We start from the raw sequence: 19,405 nt of genomic DNA, 5'->3' as shown, positions 1-19,405 counted from the left end.
TAGTCCTTTAAACTCATTTATGGTTATTAGATACTTTTATAAGTAATCTATTTTTATTTTAGTAATACTAGAAACATGTAATCAGACAAGTTCACTAAATCTCAATTAGTTAAACATAAATTGACAAACATTTTTGGAATAAATATCTACCTATTAATGGATTAGAAAATACATGTTTTACTATGTAGATTACAAAACTACCTACGTAATACTGGTGGTAATACACGTGTTTCTGTATGTTTAGGTTTCCATTCCCATAGCTTTTGAATAGTTCTTTTTAGCAGCTAAAATGATTGCAAATACGGATGTGATTTAAATTCTGAAAAATTCCAGGTGGGACATTTGCCAGTACTTTGTCTGTTCAGGAAGGCAAAAGGAAAGAGTGAACATCTTAAACCATTTATTTTTTTACAACATATACAAATACAAGTTTATTTTTCAAGTCAGCAGAGAGAAAATAGTCCAGGTGGAAAAGTCACTTTTAAAATTGTTCATTTTACATAGTTTCCAAACAATGTAAAGACTGGCACATAGTGATGTTGCATTGTCAGAATACTTTGACATGCTCTAAGAGGCAGAGGAAGACAACTGTACAACTAAGTCATACTGAAATAACCTATACTTGTATTGGAGCAAAATCTATTTACTGCTATTTATTTGTGTTTAATTTGCTAACTCTGTCAAATGTCTATCACTATTGAAGTTACAAAATACTTAATCACAGACAGGAGAAAAACACCACCATTGTTACATTTAGTGGGCTACCCTAAAAGTAAACTGAATTTAATAGTGGAATAGTAACGGCCAGTGAATAAAACCCAAATGCTAGCTGAAGCACTTGGGGAGCTAGAGCACAACAGCCAGTTCAGTTTCAGAAGCTGCAGCCTCAACCTTTCACTGAAATGTAAAGCTACCAGCAAGTTCTTTTTGAAAGACGAACTATGACTGTAAAAGAATGTGTTCTTGAAATATTTAGATATTTCCATGTTAAAGTCTTTAATTCTTGAAAGCACGTGATTTCTAGAAGCAGATGGCTTTCTAAAGATGGCTATTGAGATACTTCATCTAGTAATATTTGTAGTAATAACAATAATGTGACTAGGTTTTAAAAATGAAAACTGAGAAAGTATTTTTTATTCTTCTAACTGCTAAACTTGGGATCAGTAAAACAGACCAGGAAGTCTTGAGGAGGTAGGAAGTACCTCCTGGTGTGCCCCGGCTCCTGCAAACTGAGTTCTACTGCAGCAGGGCCAGGGTCCACGGCTGCCCAACTTCCATACAGTCACACCACAGCAAGCAGCACATGCTATGCAAGAAAAATAGGTAGAAAATTAACCGTTTTTAAAACAGTATAGAACAAAATACCTCTGTATTTTTGTCAATAGGCAACAGAGAGTGAGATTTCCACCTGTAAACTGTTCATTGTGAGGCCTGCTACCTCTCAGAGACTGCATGTTTCTGGAAAGTGTTGATTATTTACATTCCTTTCTTTCAAACTTTATCCTGGAAGCTGCTTCCTGTAAATAGTTTGTAACGTAAAAATGAATGTATTTTCCTAGTTGATGTCTTTGCCCAGCCAAAAGCACAGAAAGGGACAAAGTTATTTTGTCAGTCTTGTCATAGGAATGTGTGGGCAGGTATTCCTGCAGAAATCAAACCTGTGGCTAAGCAGAATAAACTTTCCTATTAAAATAACTCAGCACGTGAAATCTGTTTAACTGGGCTTTCACAAAAGTTAACAAAAAAAAAAAAAAGCAACAACCAAAAAAACCAAAAACCTGTTTAATGCTTCAAGTGGTGTTGTATTTTCATTATTAGGATACTTCGAACCAACATGAAGGGAAGGATACTGTATTTCTTTCCAACTTCACCCCAAAATGTACCATGTTTCACCAACAATAGTTCACGCTGCTATTTACCAATACCTAAAACTTGAAATTAAATTATATATTAACAAAAATACTGGAACAGTGTAATTAGTCTTACACAAATCCAGATGTCTGCATGCATATACAGTTGGGGGTTTTTAATAGAAAGCTATATATTTTGCTGTATTTCACTGTGATAAACAGCAGCAAATGCAGCTTTAGGCTTTGATTGATGAGGAAGATACATTAATAAACTATGCCCACACAAAGAAACTTACTGTATTAGCAGAAATAGTACAAAACTACTGTTTTTAAATTGTCACTAGACTTCAGGCTAGTGTTAGACCTGTGTTACACAATATGACATGGCTAGTGTCCCAAGGGTATTTTGGGTTTTGTTTTGTGGTTTCGTGTGGTTGGTTTTTTTTGTTTTTTTTTTTTAAATCTATGTGACAGAAAACCATTGGTGGATGACAACAGAGGTGTAAGAACTTTCTATGTTGAATCTAATGAATTAGCAAGTGTGTCTTCCAGCCTAGTATGATACTATAGGTGATGTTAAGAATTTTATTTTCAGTGCTGCTGAATATAACACACACACAAAAAAAGAGCAAAGCAGGTAAGGGGAAACTCTACAGGAAAGTAAGTATTGGTTCTAAAATGCCATTAAAAACACCAAAAGGAGGAAAAAAAAAAAAATCTCAGTGATGTGGAATTGCTACTGTGTTGAAACAACAGACTGAAATTAACATTTTTTTTAAAAAAAAGTTTGCATTAGTTGAATTGTACAGTAAGTTGAGGTAAGTATTTCCCAATAATTCCAAAGTAAACTATGGCTATAAAATGATAGGTAAGTTGTCACTGCTAACGTTTTACTCAGTGTCAGTCTTGCACTACGTATATGAGGCGGGGTAGGGCGAGAGGAGCGGCAATGCGTGAGTGAAGAGGCTGAGCTAGGACGTGGTTGGGGTTTTTAATCAGATCGTGAGTGCTGTATTGCAAAATGCTGTTTTGCTACATCGGCACGGAAGATAAGCAGTGGGAAGTTCATGGTCTCTGGGAAGATATGCCACAGGGAAATTTGACTTTTTTTGTGTTTCTGTGGTGATTTTCCCTGGAAGCTGGAAATGACCTCAAGAGGGCACTTTTTTGCTTTGTTAATGGTTACTTTATAGGAATTTTCTGTAGTGTCTAGTGAAAGACTTCATAGCTTCTGGTGACAGAATGCAGGTTCTGTCTGCTTGTTTATATGGCAATTAATGACTTTGCTGTCTTTCACTTCATTTTCTAATTACTGGGAGGGGGGTAGGGAGGGTCAGGTGTTGTCATAGGACTATTGCCTGTAACTTCCTTCCTTTCATTCTAGCAAAAGTCAACTTCCTTTTAGTTACACTGCTGTTTTATCCTCTGCCTGATGCAGCTTCTCTCTCAGGAGCAGCAACGTTTTGTGCTCAAGTGCTGAAGTTGATGTGGAAGAACAGAGTGCATGAGTCGCCCCTTGTATTCGTGGATTTCTTGATTTAGTCACACCAGGTAACTGCAATGCTTTGTTTAGGGATTGGTCTAGGGAGACAAAATGTGTGCAGAGCAATTTATTCACCACAGATGCACTTCTTGTGTGAAATGAAAGGGATGATTGATTTCAGCAATTGTATCATTCAGTTGTGCCCCTGTAAGTAGGTATGGATTGTTTTAACTAGCTAAGCACGTGAACTCCCATGGAAAAAAAAAAAAAAGACACAACCACAACTAACTTAAATATCAAAAGATGAATTCAGCAAACATAAAACTTTACAACAGTGTTTCTATGTAAACAAAAACGTCAAGAGTTATAGTGTAAGAGTTCTTTATACTCTCTGGGTTTAACAGACAAGTAAAAAGACATTTCCTGACTGTATGGAAAAATGTACTTTGAATTCAAAATTTTGAAATGTTAATTATATTTTTCAATGCATTGTTACGAGTTTGGTCAGGCTTGGGCATTAAATGTCTTGTGCTGAAAAGAAACCACCAGAAAAGTCCAAACATTTTTTCCTCTAAATCCAGAGAGAGGTAAAAATTCTGCATTTTCTAAAAAGTAGTATATGATAAATATATTATACAATAGCATGTACTTTGGAACATGTTAATAAATATTCTTTCTTTAAACACAAGCCTTGAAAACTAGAATTTATAAGAAGAAAACGTTGTTTCTTGTCAAAGTATCACTACCAGTTAGGTGTATTTAGCTATTGTACATTATTTTGTTAAAGTAGGTAAACCATAAATAATTTGAGTGTTTTGTGTATATTCACCAAAGTTAAACAGATAGGCAAAGGAAGTTACAGTATATTTAAATCTCTTTACAGTCACTTAACACAGTGTTTAACAAGAAATCTTCAGGTAAAAGTGCATTATTTTAATATAATACACATAAAAGAACACTCTGAGTCTCTGCCTTCAGTTTCCCTAGAAGCATCTAGCTAAAATTATCCTTTGTTTAAAAAGGAGAGGGCGACGACGCATGTTTGTTTACAACATACAGTCCAAGAAAACTTCATCTGCCCATCGAGAATCTGCAGATGTGAAGATATGGGAAGAGGAGAATCTTCCAAGAGCTGACAGGCATCTTTCCAATCTACGCCATCCCACTTAGGATTCCCAGATTCTGGATGTTAACCCAGCAGCATTGCCTGGATTAAGCATCCATAGCCCAGGGCACACGAGGGCTGACCAGGTCAGACCGCAGCAGGTTCCTTCAAAGGCACTGCAGAAGGATTTGGTGATGTAAATTCCAGTTTTCAAAAAATGAAAGAACAAATGCAGAAGAAGAGGGAATGTGACTGGGATCTTTGCATGATTTACTTCGCTTTTCTTGAATTCAGATTGTTTTGATGATTTAGGGATTTTATGGTAGCCTAGAAAGAACGTATCACATTTGTCCCTTCATATTTGAAATATTATTTGAATTCTGTTAATTTAATGATTGAGCAGTAGTATGGCAGTGCACGTCAAAGAACGCTTTAATAATTAGGTGCATGAGGAAAGAAAAATGTAATTGTAAATTGGCCATACATGAGATGGGATTATCAACACTGAAAAAGATTTTTTTCTTCGTTTACCATGAGCTGTAGTAGCACTATGCAAACAAACACCTGTTGGTGGACAAGCTACATGCACTGTCTTCATATAAACAAGACAGTCTTATGTTGTGTATTTCATTTGTTGTTTCGACTGAAGCAAGATGGAAGAAATTCAGAAAGGACAGTAAAAATGTTTAAACATTTCTGGAAAAAAAATCCACAGAGAGAGAAATTAACACTATAAACTTGTTTTAGCTAAAAAGGAGATAGTCCATCCTGATAACTTTATTACATGCATTTATTAAAAAAATAACAAAAGCTCTATGGGATACTTCTATTTATTTTGGCCCAGAGCAAAAGAGTAACAGGACATTGTTAATTAAGCACAGTCAGTTGATTAAAATGCGCACTGTAAAATCAACCAGGATGTGACATTTTGGTTTTGTTTTTCAAATGGGCAGAGAAAGCAGGTGAAATGCCAGTCTTCACACCATTCTGATTCTCAGTAGCAAATGCCATAATAAATAACTGGAGCCCTTGCTGGTGTTACTGTGCCTGTGCACACCAATGGGTGAGGCTTTCATGGGTCTTTGTCAGTCTCTTGTACCTCGCTGTGCTTTAACCAACTACAGCTTTGAAAAACATACTCTGTATATCATGTATTAAATGATTGCTCAGAGATAGAATCGGTATTTCATACCTGACCAGACCATACTGCAGGCAGTGGTGGGTTTTACTCCATAACGTCACCAAAAGTCAGACCGCAGGCAGACCTTTCATCCTTGCTCTGTGGACTGTCCGGCAAGACCTGCAGAGGTGGAGATATGAATCCCCGGTACTGCTTGCTTGACTTGGTTAACTTCTTCAGTTCACTGGTAAAGGAAATGCCTTTTCTTTTGTCATCTCGTGCTGCCTGTAAAAAAAGAGTACATCAGATCATAGAAGTGGTTTAACAGGCTGTTTGTTAGCTCTGAAATATGAAACCACCTGAACCTATTTCTAAGCAGGCCTCCCTTCTGTAACTCAGCATGGCTGGGCTTTCATAGCCAAGCACATTCTTCCAATTGTTCTGAATAAAGTTATTGAAAGTTATGCATTGCCAAAGATACATTTAGCAAATTTGGTATTAACTTGTATAAAATCTATGCTTATGCCACAGCTACTTTAAAGCAACAAGTGCTGTGGATTGGTGGCATCACCTGGAAAGGAGAACACAGCTCCTTCTCCCAACAGGCACGTACTTCATTCCTGCCATTTCCCAAAGCCTGAGATAAAGCAACAGACCAACGTGTTCACTGGGCAGGAATAAAGGAGACTTTGTTCTGCCCATTTGACTAGTCCTGCTTTACCATGATGGGAGCATGGCATGCACAGCCAGCATGCACAGCCAGCGGATTTTGAAAAACAGAAAGCTGGTAGCAAAAGATAAAAGTTAGGATGGGATTTGCAGGCTTTGAGGGAATCGTGTTGCTGGATGTAACTGATGCAGTTTTGCAAAGAAAAAAAAAAGAGAGGTGCAGAGAAAAGAGGAATCTGCTTTTTGTTGTCATCTCTTCTGCCCACTCAGCTTCATGCCAGTCATGTCTCCTCCCCACTGAAAGTAGCTTCCCATTAAGCTGATCATACACCATCTGTAAAACCAGCCGCAAAGTATTTAATATTTTACCTGGACCTGTTCTTTGAGTTTAAGGATAAATTTTCCTGCTCCCTTCCACTTGCTTTGGGCCTGAAACACACACTCCTGATCAGAAAGAATCCTCTGAGATGGTTTCGATGTTGAGGACTTTTTGTTTGCTGGCTCTTTTGTCACCTCTTCCAAAAGCACGTAATCACTTGGATTTGGATTGCTCAAAATGCTGTAGGAGTATTTGGCTTTGCAAAGAGTCTGTTTAAAAGCAGAAAAAAGACCAAAAAAAAAAAAAAAGGCATTCCTCAGATCTGGGTTACTGAACTGATTCCTCAGCTAGTGGTGAGAACAAACCCTACCTTACCTTGTGTGAAACCAACCTCCACCCTACACATTACAAGACCTACTGAATGGATACATGCTGCTTACCTGCTGTATGACATCCTGAGCTGTGCTGAAGCGGGGAGCTTTGATGACAGTGCGTGGTTGCTCTGGGGAGACATCGTGTACCTGAACAAAGAAACTGTCATCCTCAGAGCTGATGGCTGCATCTTCCTTTGCTTCTTGAAAGGAGTTTCTCTCGTTTAAATTCTATAGAAAGTAGGAGAGCCAAATTCATTTACTTCAGAGAGGTCACTAATAGCTGGTGGTCACAAAAGGTTCTTATCATACGAAAACTGGAGACTGCTGTTGCCCCAGCTCCACTTCATTAAATGCAAGTCATCTAAGAGTTTTGACCAGTCACTATTGCTAACAATAAATACCTCTGCTTCTAAAATCAGTGTCTGAAATACCTCTTATAGTAGGCAAGGAATGGAGACATATGCATGTACCACATTATGCACAAATGATCACATAAATCATTTTTCCAGGCTCTGTGACTGGGGCAGATCTCAGACAGAATGCCTCCCTGCACCTTCTCTCAGGTAATGCATTTCTCTCTAGCCCCTTGTGACACAGCTTGAATTCATAAGCTGCAAACAGGCTGTGTAGCGCACCCTACAAATGGACCCATTCCTTGTTTTTCCATGAAAATCTCTTGCTCCAAGATCTGAGGCTGCTGTCTGCAGAAAGGCTCAAAAATCACAGCTAATGCTTTGAGGTACTAACGTCACAGGACAAATCTACAGCATAATTTTCACATATGCTAAGACCTGTTTTCTGAAAGAATGGGGTTTGGCAGTGACACATTTGTGGTCACATACACTTACAAAGTAAGCGTTGCAGTCAGCTGAATTAAGTAGGCTACTATTTCCACAAACAAATGTCTACCCAGTAATTTTTGCTCCAAATATCAGAAATAGAGGAAAACAAAATACGGATTTGCGCAATATAATGGCAATTTGTCAAGTTGAAGCTTTATCAAAAGTTGTATTAAAATAATCAGTTAATTTTTTTTTTTTTTTTTTTCATTTTAAAGGATCCCAGAGGATCTCTGTCATTTGTGTATGGAAAATCTGTTTGTATTAATATATATGCACACACATTACTATATTCAGACTAAGCAAGCATTATTATATGCTGAACTGACCAAAGGAAGAGCCTCTGAAAATGAGATCGTTGAGTGTCTTTCTCCTGCTTTTGTGTTTCTCTCTCACAAGCCTGGGCACTAGCATATTTTCAAGCTGTGGATGTTTTGCTCAGTTTAAACCGAAGTAATTGCTCCATCTTCCTCCTTTAAATTACAAGAAATCCCCTACTTCATTCTTTTAGGCTATCATTGATAATTATCCTTTGAGGTGGTTTTTTTTTTTTTTTTTTAGACTTAGTATTAAAATCCTTTCTAATTTTTCTTGGCAGAGAAGAAGTTGCTGACATCTAAACTGATAATTGTAGTCTGGAGTTCCGTTATCTGTGATCCTTTGGTATTAACTATTATCCTTATTTCTTTATATTATCACATCAAAATCTAGATTTACACTTAGATCTATCAGTCAAAACAGTAAGCTAGTAGCATCGAACTGTTGAGTAAGCGATAACGATTAAACATCACATAGCTGATCCTAGAGCTGCGTGAAGTGGGTGTCACACAGGGGTGTAAAGTCTGGTTGTGCTCACTCACTCAAGAGTTATGTTTGGTTTTAAATCATGTACACAGCACTGATGTTACTCACCAAGTAGCGAAACAAATACTGCACCCTTTTGTTTCCTGGTCCAAACAGCTATTTTTAGCTACCTTTGTAAATAACAATGTATCTAAAACAGACTTACTTCCTCTCGGGTTTTAAAGATAATCCTTCCAACATATCCTTCTTCTGGGAACCAACTGTTCAAAAGCTGCACTAGCCCTTCATCAGGACCAATTACTCTCTGGAATGGTGGTTTTCTGCATTCGCTCTTTTCTTTAGATATAAAACTTTTCTCTTCCATCAGAAAATAGTCTGCAGCACATGACTCGGTGCCTTTTGTGGTAGCCAAGAGCTAAGACAGACCACAATAAACACGCAGCAATTAGAATACTAAATATAATCACTGCATAAATAGTAGTTAGAAATGAGAATGAATAAAGAAGCTTTAAGAATCAATAACTATTCTGATAGCGCAGGCAAGATTTCTGATGTGCTATTTATTATCCAGATATTTTACTCCAGGGTAATGTACTGTTCTCTTTAGCCTAGCCACACAGTTCAACTATTCCAGACAAGGCAGTACTATTTAAGCTTATTTCTGTCCTGTTTGGCTGGCCAGACAATTTATTCATAATCCCAGGACAGTACAGTCTTTTCCCACTGCTAGAATAACAAACCCTGTTGAGTTAACTGGTTTTTCTACTCATGAACTTAGCCCTCAAACTTTTACTCGGTATTCCTATGGTGCTCAGCTTCAAAGAATTGTGCAGAAATGTTTGTCCTTGTTGTAAGGACAGCACACTGCTTCTGTGGGTCAGAAAGATTTTCTCATTTGCATATGCCCAAATATTAAAATACTGATAGGGAATATGTTCTAAGATGATAAACCCATTCTCTGAAGCCAAGATTGGGAAAATTTCACCGATGATACTCTGTGTTTGCAATCTAATTAATTCCACAGTAATACAGGTCTAAAGCACCTCCTTGCTGTGATGAATGACTAACAATGACCCCGCATGTGAGAAATGCAGGGAGATGAATGTCCAGAATGATGTTAGCGTGGATTCTTGCAATTAGAGTCTGCAATTCAGCAGGCAACTTACCTGATGGAGAAGCTGTGCAGCTGTGGTCCCCCCACTTACATTAAAAACAGTGAAAGGCTCCGGGCCTGGAATTCCATGAATTGTCACTTTGGAAGTTACAGCAGCCTTCCTTTCCCCTGTGCCAAACAACTGTTCAGACAACATTCAACAGGTTACCAAATGTTTTTACGCAGGCACATTATTTTTAGGTTGCTTAAAAGAAACTGTACACACAAGTTGTAAGGACCTTGACAGAGCAAAGCTATCCAGCTAATAACATGTCTCTCACACTACAGATCAAGCCATTAAAAACCCCAACAAACCAAGCCACCAAAAGACCCCACCTCATCCTACCTTGAAGCTGAAGAGAAAGAAGAAAAAGGAAGTTTTCCAGTGAGAGTACCTAAACTGCCACTGAACAAAGGGTAGACCTCCATCGCTTACTATCTGCATTCTATATGAGCTCAGACTATTTGGATTCAGGGTACGAATTACTGGATGAAAATTTATAGCTTTGCTTTACCCTCCAAACCATTTATGTTCTTCCTTTCTGCCCTAGTAATTCACCAAGATATGTTTGGCATGTGTTCACAGGATGATAACATCTGCAACACATCTGCTGCGCATATAAGCATATAGATGTGCACACATACACTTACATAAATATGTATGTATTTATGCAAATACAGACTCCATCTTTTCATGTAACAGAATTCAATTTTACTGTCATTATTTCAAAGTTGTTGGTAATTTGTATCTTTCTTTTCTATCCCAAATGCATTGCTTATGATTCATGTATAAAGGAATGCATGAGTGCTCAACCTCACTCCTTCTCCAGCACAGGAGTTCTCGTGCTATACCTAAATACACCAAAAGCCAGACTTTGAAAAGATTTACCCTCCCACAGTTTCAGCCAGGTGGGGGGACCTTACTTCCACCAAAGCCGAAAAGAATTAGGCATATCAAGGTACTTCTGAAAAATGTGCAGGTTTAGGGGCTAACATCTTTGAACAGTCTGGTTCTAGAAGTCTTCACACCGTAGTAGTCATTAAGACAAGAACACATGGCATTCACAAAAAGATAATTAAATTACCATAGATGCAGGCAGAGTGTTTCCAGAGGGACTTTCTTCCATTCTCCGACTGTTTATGAATAAACTAGAAATTTCTAATGCTTCATTGTGCAGGTTACGGAGCTGGACATGTCTATAGCCTAAAGAGAAAACACCCTTCTGTAAGTACTTTGCCACAAGTCTCATAAATGGAAAACTCAGATTTGCTATATTTATAGCTACAATTTGCGACACCTATAGTATTTAAAGCACTGTAAGAACACCGCATTAACACTCTTTGTCTGTACAACAGTGTAGCCCAAATCCTGAGCAGCTCATATAGCTGCCTACCTTTGTTTTGCCATAACATTCAATATATTCATACATGAAACAGCTAAATATTAGAATATGAATGAAATGAGGACAAATTCTTGCTGGGAAAATGCATGTCTATGGCCACATCTCCTCATATGCTAAGATTGTTGCATGTTACAGTGGCACAAAGCGAACATGAAAGTATTTTTACCGTTCTGCTGAGGAGCTGCTGGCAATAAGGAAGCTCCCTCCCGCAGGTGTCACAGAATTAATGATGCTTCCTAATCTCTCTCTCTCTCCTTTTTTCACCCTTCCTTCACCTCTCCTCCAGCCACGGCTGCAAGAAGTGCAGTTCCCCTCTGCCCAGCGATCACCAGTTGCAGCAGTTTCTTGGGCAAAGGACAACTGTGGCAGGGAGCGAAACCACTCCACACTTCCTAAGGGAGCTGCAAGTCTCAAGGTGAACACAACGTCACAGCCACAGCTCGGGATCGGAGCACCTGCGTTCAGAATGCCCCAGTTTCTGCAACAGCACAAGATCTGACCTCTTACAAAGTCACTGGTCAGCCTCCAGCTCCCAGGGAGTCGATTAGATCTGCATCGTACTGCCAGGGCAAAGCATGTTGTCTGATATTTGCTCCCTGTCTCCTCTAGAAAAATGCAACCAGCTGATTAAAAATATCCCTCCGGCAGGATTCAGTCCAGGAATCTGCTGGACCATTTTGGCATAGGGTGTCACTACGAACTATACTGTACCTCTTTTTAGAGCTTTTAGGGGAATGATTCTCTGAGCTGTTACAGCTGAGCTGTTATTTTCAACAACTGCAAACCGAAGAAAGACCAAATCTTCGAAGTGAACCCGGAAAAGAAACTGTTCATTCCACATGGGGTTGAGTGTGTTGCGATGAATGGGCTTCGTCCGGAAATGGCAGCTATCCAGAGGCATCCCCAGCACGTCGATTTCAATGCACGGACTGCCCATGCTATTGCTAGGGCAGACATTCTGTCCAGACACAATCTGAAGCCGAGGAATACACAGAGAAAACAATTAATGGAGTAATTCTTTTACTTGTCACGATTAGCTCAGCTAAATATTGTTTATCACACTCCTAAGCAGATTATGTTTACATGCTGATTTAATTACAACGCTCCCCTACTTCTGTAATTGCCAGGGCAGTAATTTCAGAAGCGGAGCTGCTTTAATGCCCTCCCTACCCCCCTGCCAATGCCGTTGCTACAGTATCTTCCCTCTGAAAAAAATAAGCTATACATCATGAGCATAACCATTCGAGGCATCTGAAAGTTAATCCAGAAGGAATGTACCAGTAACATAGTCAAAAAGGATCAAATTTTCTTCTCCATTACTCTGCGGTGATGGCACTGACCTCTGGCTTGCTTTGGCATACACAACACGAGAATTGGGTGTGCAATTACCACAGCTGGGAGAATTTTGATTCTTATGAATCTCACTTTTCTGAAACCCTTCCTGGAAGGGACTAGCTTCTTAGAATACATTTTTTTTGGCCATAAATCCATGAATTATATATCTTATTATATAACTTTTAAAAATATTTCTTTAAGATTCAGTACAGCTTTTCATAATGGCTTTTTGTGTAGCTTCTCAAGTGTTCACAAACCTGTGAAACATCCAGGCACATGTATAATTTTACACAGTTGCGTAGTCCCAGGGAAAATGCTTTCAGGATGGGTTTCGACAAATATTGTGAAGGCAACAGTAGAAGTAACTATGGATACAAACCAGCCAACAAAATAAAATAAAGACAATTATTTGCTCCTTCCACCTCCAATTTCTGTTAGTTATGCTGACCTTCAGATGCACAAGCAACAATTAAAGGTTCAATCTTTTCATACAGAGGCATGACTGTAATGCTGATTACTGTAGTTAAACGTTGTCTACTGCTATCTCTTTGGCTGCATGAAATTCCTTTTTAATGTACTTACTGTTAAAGAATATATAGCTGGCTCCTTATTATCAAGATCTCTTTCTAACGGACAAAACTGCTGGTACATTGAACAATTTTTATCCCACAGAACAGGAGGTTTCAAAACATATCCACAGCCACCATTGGCCTCAAACATCGCTGCATTAAGTTGCAGAGGAAGATCTGTGAAAGTTAAGGCAGTCAAAACTGACAAAGAGCAATGGTACAATGGAAAAACTTTAACAGTAAAGACATGTTTTAATTATTTTTTGGTTTTAGTCATGTACTATCAATTCATTCTTGGTTTTCAGAGATAGCTGTAATTTATGTATCCAATCTATCCAATACTTAATTACACAAAACTCTAAGAATAGTCCATTCTATCCCTTTCCGTTATCTTTATCCAACTGTAGGGCTTGCCTGCACCTATTCTCTGAGAAGTTTCTAGGTATTTGCCCTGAACCGCAGAATGAAAAAGCATTGACTATGTAGCTTTGTAGATGACCTAATGGATCCCCCACTGAGAAGGTGAAGGAACACAAGCTAGGACAGAAAATGGCCCAAAAATGTTTTGATCCACATTAAACCAGCATCCAAGGCGGCACTTCTAAGTAAAAAAATAGTTCAGTACCTTTTTATACTTGAAATTATCAGAAAGGGATAACAGCTACTTGAACTGGGGGCAAAAAACAACCCTCAGCAATAAAATAAAAATAAAAATGGAAGGTGTTGCTGTCTGGGCACTTCTGTGATATCAGGGGATCTGCTATACTGGCATGAAGCTCCCGAACTCTGGGATCGGTACTTTCTAGGACCAGATTGTCACGGTATGAACCTGCTCGTGCTGGGGCACGCAGACAGGTGCATCCCCTCGTGATAGCACGTAAAAGTAAATATCAAATACAAGCTCACAGTTTAAGGACTTATTTCACATTTAGTACGTATTAAAATGTGCGTTTGTGTACCCGTACCATCTGTTTGGTAGTTAAGCGCCACAAGCTGTACGCCATGGAGCCAGAAGATCAGCGGATGGGGATTTGAGGAGTCGATGCGTGTGGCAGCAGGGTAGGTCCTCAGGAGCTGACAGGTGGTGTGCTGGATCAGCTTCTGCGAGTACCGCCGGCACAGCCGCTTGGCTGCGTTCTCGTTCAGGGAGGAGATATGGTAGCACTTGGGCGTCCTTATGATAGCACTGAGAGAAGCTGGAGAGTTATAAGGAGTGCAAGGATCTTCCCAGGTCTGCCGCATCACATCAAAAGGACCTGGAAAATAAACAATACCCTCACGTTACAGCTGCAGGATCCAGACCCTCCAAAAATTCAATGTTTTCTACAGAAGTATATGTGCATACTTTGGCTATGATAGAAAAAGGTGATCCTAGAAAATGACACTACTCAGCGTGTCACATTCCTTCTTAGACAGTAAGAACAATCTACGAGAGGAAACATAATGTTTAAGTATTGAAATGATACCATGATTAGATGTGCTAACAACCATTTTCATAAATAAATACTTAATTGGCATTGGCCTGAATGAAATAAAGGAATAAAATTCCATTCTTCTCATTTACACATTTTACATGAGGAAGGGAGGCAAGATTGAAACCCATCTGCTAAGTCTCCAAACAGGCAGTCTACAGAGGCTGTAAGGGTTAGGGGACAAAGGCAGCAAAATACTTATATCCTTTAGAAGTAGGCACTAGGCTTCTTCACTTTTAGGACACTGGCCTCTAGGAGGGAATCTACCCTGTCAGCTGCAGCCATGTCCTTGGGCTGAAAAAAATACGACATTCCTTGAGCCAGAAAATGAGTACAAGAAAGGGTACAACTCTGTAACTTTCTGCTTATGGCATTCCCCTGAAAGGCGGGGGATCTGAGTCTCATCCTGCTCCAGAATCTTTTCTGTACTTTCTTTTTATTTTTTTACATCTGTTCCTATGCAGAAGTACAATTTCCAAGTTCACAAACTGAATCACCTGCAGAGTCTAAATACCTCCCCAAGGTGGAACGTGGGTGTTTGCACGATTACACATTCGGACTTGGCTGAATTTTAGGCAACTAAGTCCTACTTCAGACACTAAAAATCCTTTTCTGGATCCAGCCCAACAGTTCTGTCTTCCATTTGTACTTTGAAAATACTCCTTCATACCTTTTAAAATACAAACTTTAGGATACATCACTTAAAACGTATGTTAGTTTTGAATCATTTATGAATTAGGGTCTTCATATTCCTGACCAAGTAATCCTATTTTAACATTCCACACTCAACGCTTCAGTTATAATAGTGTTACTATAATAGCTGCTGTTCTAACGAAAAACCATTCCAAAGTTCAACATCTTACACATTGTAAAGTATTTGATCTTTAACAACTTGGTCTGGTACATGTGCTGGATCACAGAGTCATTCCACGTGACTGGTGAAAGAAGATGCTAACTTTACCTTTTCCAGATGCTTTGGCAAGAGTAGCTGACTCCCCAGGGCTCAGCCTGCCAGGATTGTTGCCAAAAATGGACTTCCTGCTTTTTCTTTCTTTTCCTCTGCTAGAGCCAGATGGGTTTAGAGTTGACAAGCCTGTTCCCATAAATGTGAAATAAATGAGCCAAAAAACATGACCAAGAGGGCATGACATTTTCCATCATATTTTACATTATTTTTGAAGGCATGAATACTCCTGTTATATAGTACACAGGGCAAGCAGTGTATTTTTCTCCATAATTTAATTTTAACATCTTTACATACATACATGCCTTTATATATGTATATATTATGTATGTTTATATATAATGTATATAAAAAACTAACATGAAGAAATACAATATACAGTTATCTCTCTGTGATACAACTTTTCTCCATTTTACTTTTTGGCTTGAGGAAGGTAGTGGCTCTGTCTCAAATTATCAAATGGTCCTAATTAATACTAAAAAAATCTGCAGTAAAAGTCCCAAAATATTCATCCTTGGAATAATTTTTAAAAAAATAAAAAATCCTTTCTACAGAAGCAGGAAATCTTTACAGTAGTGAATATCATGGAAATCATCTAGGATAGGATACCTACATAATTAAAAAATTGCAAGAATATGATTTAAAGACATAATGTAAAGGAAAAAGCCCACATGCTGTTGGTTCAACAGTTTAACCTCAAGATGTTTTCAGAGTTATCTTCTGTTTAGAATTTTTATTTCAATGATGGGAAATATGGTAGGTGTGCAAAATCCATTAAGCATTTAATGGCCAATACGTACTAGAAGTAGAGCTGGAAAACTCTAGTATAGCTATTATTCAAACATTCATTCTAGCAAAATAATCATTAAAATCATGACCTAAATCCCAGAGAAGTAAACAGACTTAATCCCCCTTAAGGTCAGTTTCTTTCTGTTGACTTGGAGAGCGCACACGGCAGACCAAAATTAAAGTAAAAGTCAAAACGCACGATAGTTATTCCGACGCCTACAGCAGCGAGCTGAGGGATGCTCTCAGAGACCCAAGATGTACTTGTGATAGAAAATATAACACAGCAAATACACTGTGATTTCCCTAACTGTGACTCATAAAAAAAACCTTCATGAACTCGCATCAATTCACACCTGCCTAAAGACCGTTCTGGATTTAATACTAATATTTCAACTATAAATGTAAATCATAAAGAGGATACGATACATTGGACTCTCTCCTACTGAAGTCTGTCCACAGCTGTTAATTTTCAGCTCTCAATCTTTATGGCACGTCTACATGTACTTAGTAAAATTATGCTGATAGTTTCAATAGAACTGCTTGGGTTAGTAAAATTTAGGATACACATAAATGTTTTCAGCATTGGAGACGTACTGTCTCTTTGGGTCAAAGCATATACATAAACCACAGAAGATGGTAGAAACTGAGATCAAGGAGCATGAACTGACTAGAAAAATGAGGAGTTACACAGTGTGTGCTTCCAGCACTATTTAATCCCGGTTTTCAATGGATCAAATGGATTTGGCAAGCAAGATCCAGGTTTCAAAATCCTGTTGTGGAGACAATCGCTGAGGAAACAGACTAACCTCATAAATCACCAGAGAGTGCAATGCAAAACACCAGGGTTAACTGAACCCCATGTGATGGCCACAGCGTAAGCTGCAGCTGGGAGTTTTCTTTCAGTCTTTCCCATGGCCGTGCTTTGCACGTGACATGCCTCCTCCCAGAGGCAAGCTCCATTTTTCACTCCAATTTAACCTTGACTCCAAAATATAGCACCACCTATTCATAGAATCATAAATTCATAAAATAACAGAGCTTAGTAAAGATCTGGAAGTTATCTGGTCCAACTCTCTGGTCAAAGCAGGACCAGCTTAGATCCCACCATACTGCACATTGATCCTATCACACTACTATAATGACAGAGTTCATGTTTTGTATTTCCCTACAACCCCTATGCTATATCCTTCGAGTTACAGAATTTAGTACCTGTCTCTCATCTTAGATAAAACCACACTGCTTTACTGCTTTTAAATTTTTAATCCAGGGGATGGCAAATTTCCCTGCCCTTCTTATTCTAACCATGCGAAAGCAGCAGGTTAAACTGTAATTGTCACCCCCTCACCGTGTGTTTGAGATCAACAGACAGTTAGTCTGCAGGTTTGCAGACCTTGGAAAAAGAACTTATGGTACTTTTGTACATAGGGTGCCCTTTTTAATGTTCAGTTTAATGTCTGGAAAAGCTATACCATAGGGGCGGATAGTCTGATACAATGGAGATGGTGACTGAATTACACGCTGGTCAGCTCAGGCGACTCCCTGCTCTCTGCACTTGATTGTGCAGATCCTGTTGTTACGTACTCGACTTTCTCTACCCATTGTGTAAGCATCCTCAGCACCAAGGCAATGAGCCATGTGCCAGTGGGTTATAGCAGTGCTGTGCTCAAGTATGGTTCACTGCCCTCATCTTGGGTGACCCTAAAGAACAGACCTTCACCCTCTTCGATAATGGTATGATGATATCCAACAGACTGAAATTGAAGTTAAGGAAGGACTGTAAGGGTCAAAACCCACTAAAACAACAAGAGCTGTGGTGGGTTCCTTGTTACCAGAGATTCTATAAGAAATGTTATTTTCTCCACATGATAAATTCTGTTTTGACCAGGGAGCAATTAGAGAAGTATGTGTTACTCAGTAAGCTACGATAAGTGAACATAATGGTCCCTGTCCTTTTTTATAGTCACAAACCAGTGAGTAACATTCGGGGACATAGGCAACTGTAAACATAGAAATATACAAAGAGAGGAGAAATAAAATACTTACACCATTGATAAGCCACTGACGTGAATTCTGCCCTCCCTATTTCCAAAACTCTTGCATTTTCTGGGTTGGTTAGAAACCTGGCCAATAGAGCTATATAGTCATGGATCTACCAGCCTTGTTCTCGGTATTAACAGACAATGCTGGGGTACGGCAGCGCACCATGTCTGTGCCCTCCACCTGAGCAGAGGAATCCAATCAGTAGCATGGTGGCCATGGAAGGCTACGTATCTTGCAGAGAAGGCAATGTTTGTCTCCAAGGAGACACAGTTTGTTGGAAAACTAATTTCTACAGCTTCATGTGCTCATCTGTGAAAGGAACTAATTTTCTTAATTGTTTTATTCATGTCCCCTTTAAAACAAGAGGAAGAAATCCGATAAGGAAAGCAGATATTAAAATTCAGTATTAAAAAACTGAATTTTTTTAAACTTTTCTTAGAACATCAGAACTTCTTTGTGTGTCAAAATGCTCGGAACAACTTAAATTCTCTCTGTTTAATCTTGAATATCATTCTTTAAAAGAAAATATTTTATTTGAAAGATATCTCATTGCAGATTTCATTAAAAAGAGTATCAGATTTGAATTTTTAGAAGTTATTATTTTTATAAGTGACACCTACAATTCTGGAAGTTATAGAAGATTATAAAAGAATGTCTCTCCATTTTTCAGCATGTTTATCTTGCCTATTTGACACTATTTTATGTTTGGTTAGCTTCTCTAATCTGATTATAGTTCTATTTGTATAAGATCATGATTTGGCAGAATTGCTAACTTTTCCACAGAGAACCATTCCATTAAAAAGCAGATTTTTCATTCAAAACATTAAACACATAATAAACAATAAATTCTCAATTTAAAAGTATTTATGTACACAGCATGAGCCAAAACACACTCAACCTCACGTTTCAGTACTGAACAAGTAACTATCAGCGATCTCTTCAGTCACTCCCTCTCCTTTTTGCTCTGCAAACATTATTCTTCCTACTGTGCAAAAGAAGACCCTCCTATTTCCTTAACCCCTTCCATGAAAAGTGTGTGTGAGCGTGCAACCAGCCGTCCTCGCCCACCCCATGAAAAGGCTGCCTTACCCCCCCAAAAGGCTCCCCTCCTATCCGC

The 19,405-nt window shown here is 38.7% G+C and overlaps 1 protein-coding gene across 6 annotated transcripts in view; it reads right to left on the bottom strand.

The window, feature by feature from the left end:
• Positions 1-383: 383 nt before the first annotated feature.
• Positions 384-19,405, bottom strand: part of PLCE1 (phospholipase C epsilon 1) — a 163,513-nt gene continuing 144,491 nt past the window's right edge. For 3 of the 6 annotated variants that reach the window (XM_054831342.1, XM_054831340.1, XM_054831343.1), the window contains 11 exons: positions 15,457-15,588; positions 13,989-14,279; positions 13,037-13,200; positions 11,831-12,092; positions 10,802-10,920; positions 9,730-9,858; positions 8,769-8,978; positions 6,987-7,148; positions 6,597-6,815; positions 5,631-5,843; positions 384-5,134 (listed from right to left, as the gene is read on the bottom strand). In XM_054831342.1, coding sequence (XP_054687317.1) covers positions 5,664-5,843; positions 6,597-6,815; positions 6,987-7,148; positions 8,769-8,978; positions 9,730-9,858; positions 10,802-10,920; positions 11,831-12,092; positions 13,037-13,200; positions 13,989-14,279; positions 15,457-15,588 — 1,868 coding nt within the window. In that variant the 3' untranslated portion in view covers positions 384-5,134; positions 5,631-5,663. Of the gene's footprint in view, positions 5,844-6,596; positions 6,816-6,986; positions 7,149-8,768; positions 8,979-9,729; positions 9,859-10,801; positions 10,921-11,830; positions 12,093-13,036; positions 13,201-13,988; positions 14,280-15,456; positions 15,589-19,405 lie in introns of all 6 variants that reach the window. The other 3 variants (XM_054831341.1, XM_054831344.1, XM_054831345.1) reach the window with 3 other exon arrangements.

This window comes from Grus americana, chromosome 7, assembly GCF_028858705.1.
Source record: "Grus americana isolate bGruAme1 chromosome 7, bGruAme1.mat, whole genome shotgun sequence".
Classification (NCBI taxonomy): domain Eukaryota; kingdom Metazoa; phylum Chordata; class Aves; order Gruiformes; family Gruidae; genus Grus; species Grus americana.
This window is presented reverse-complemented; position numbering and strand designations above follow the sequence as displayed.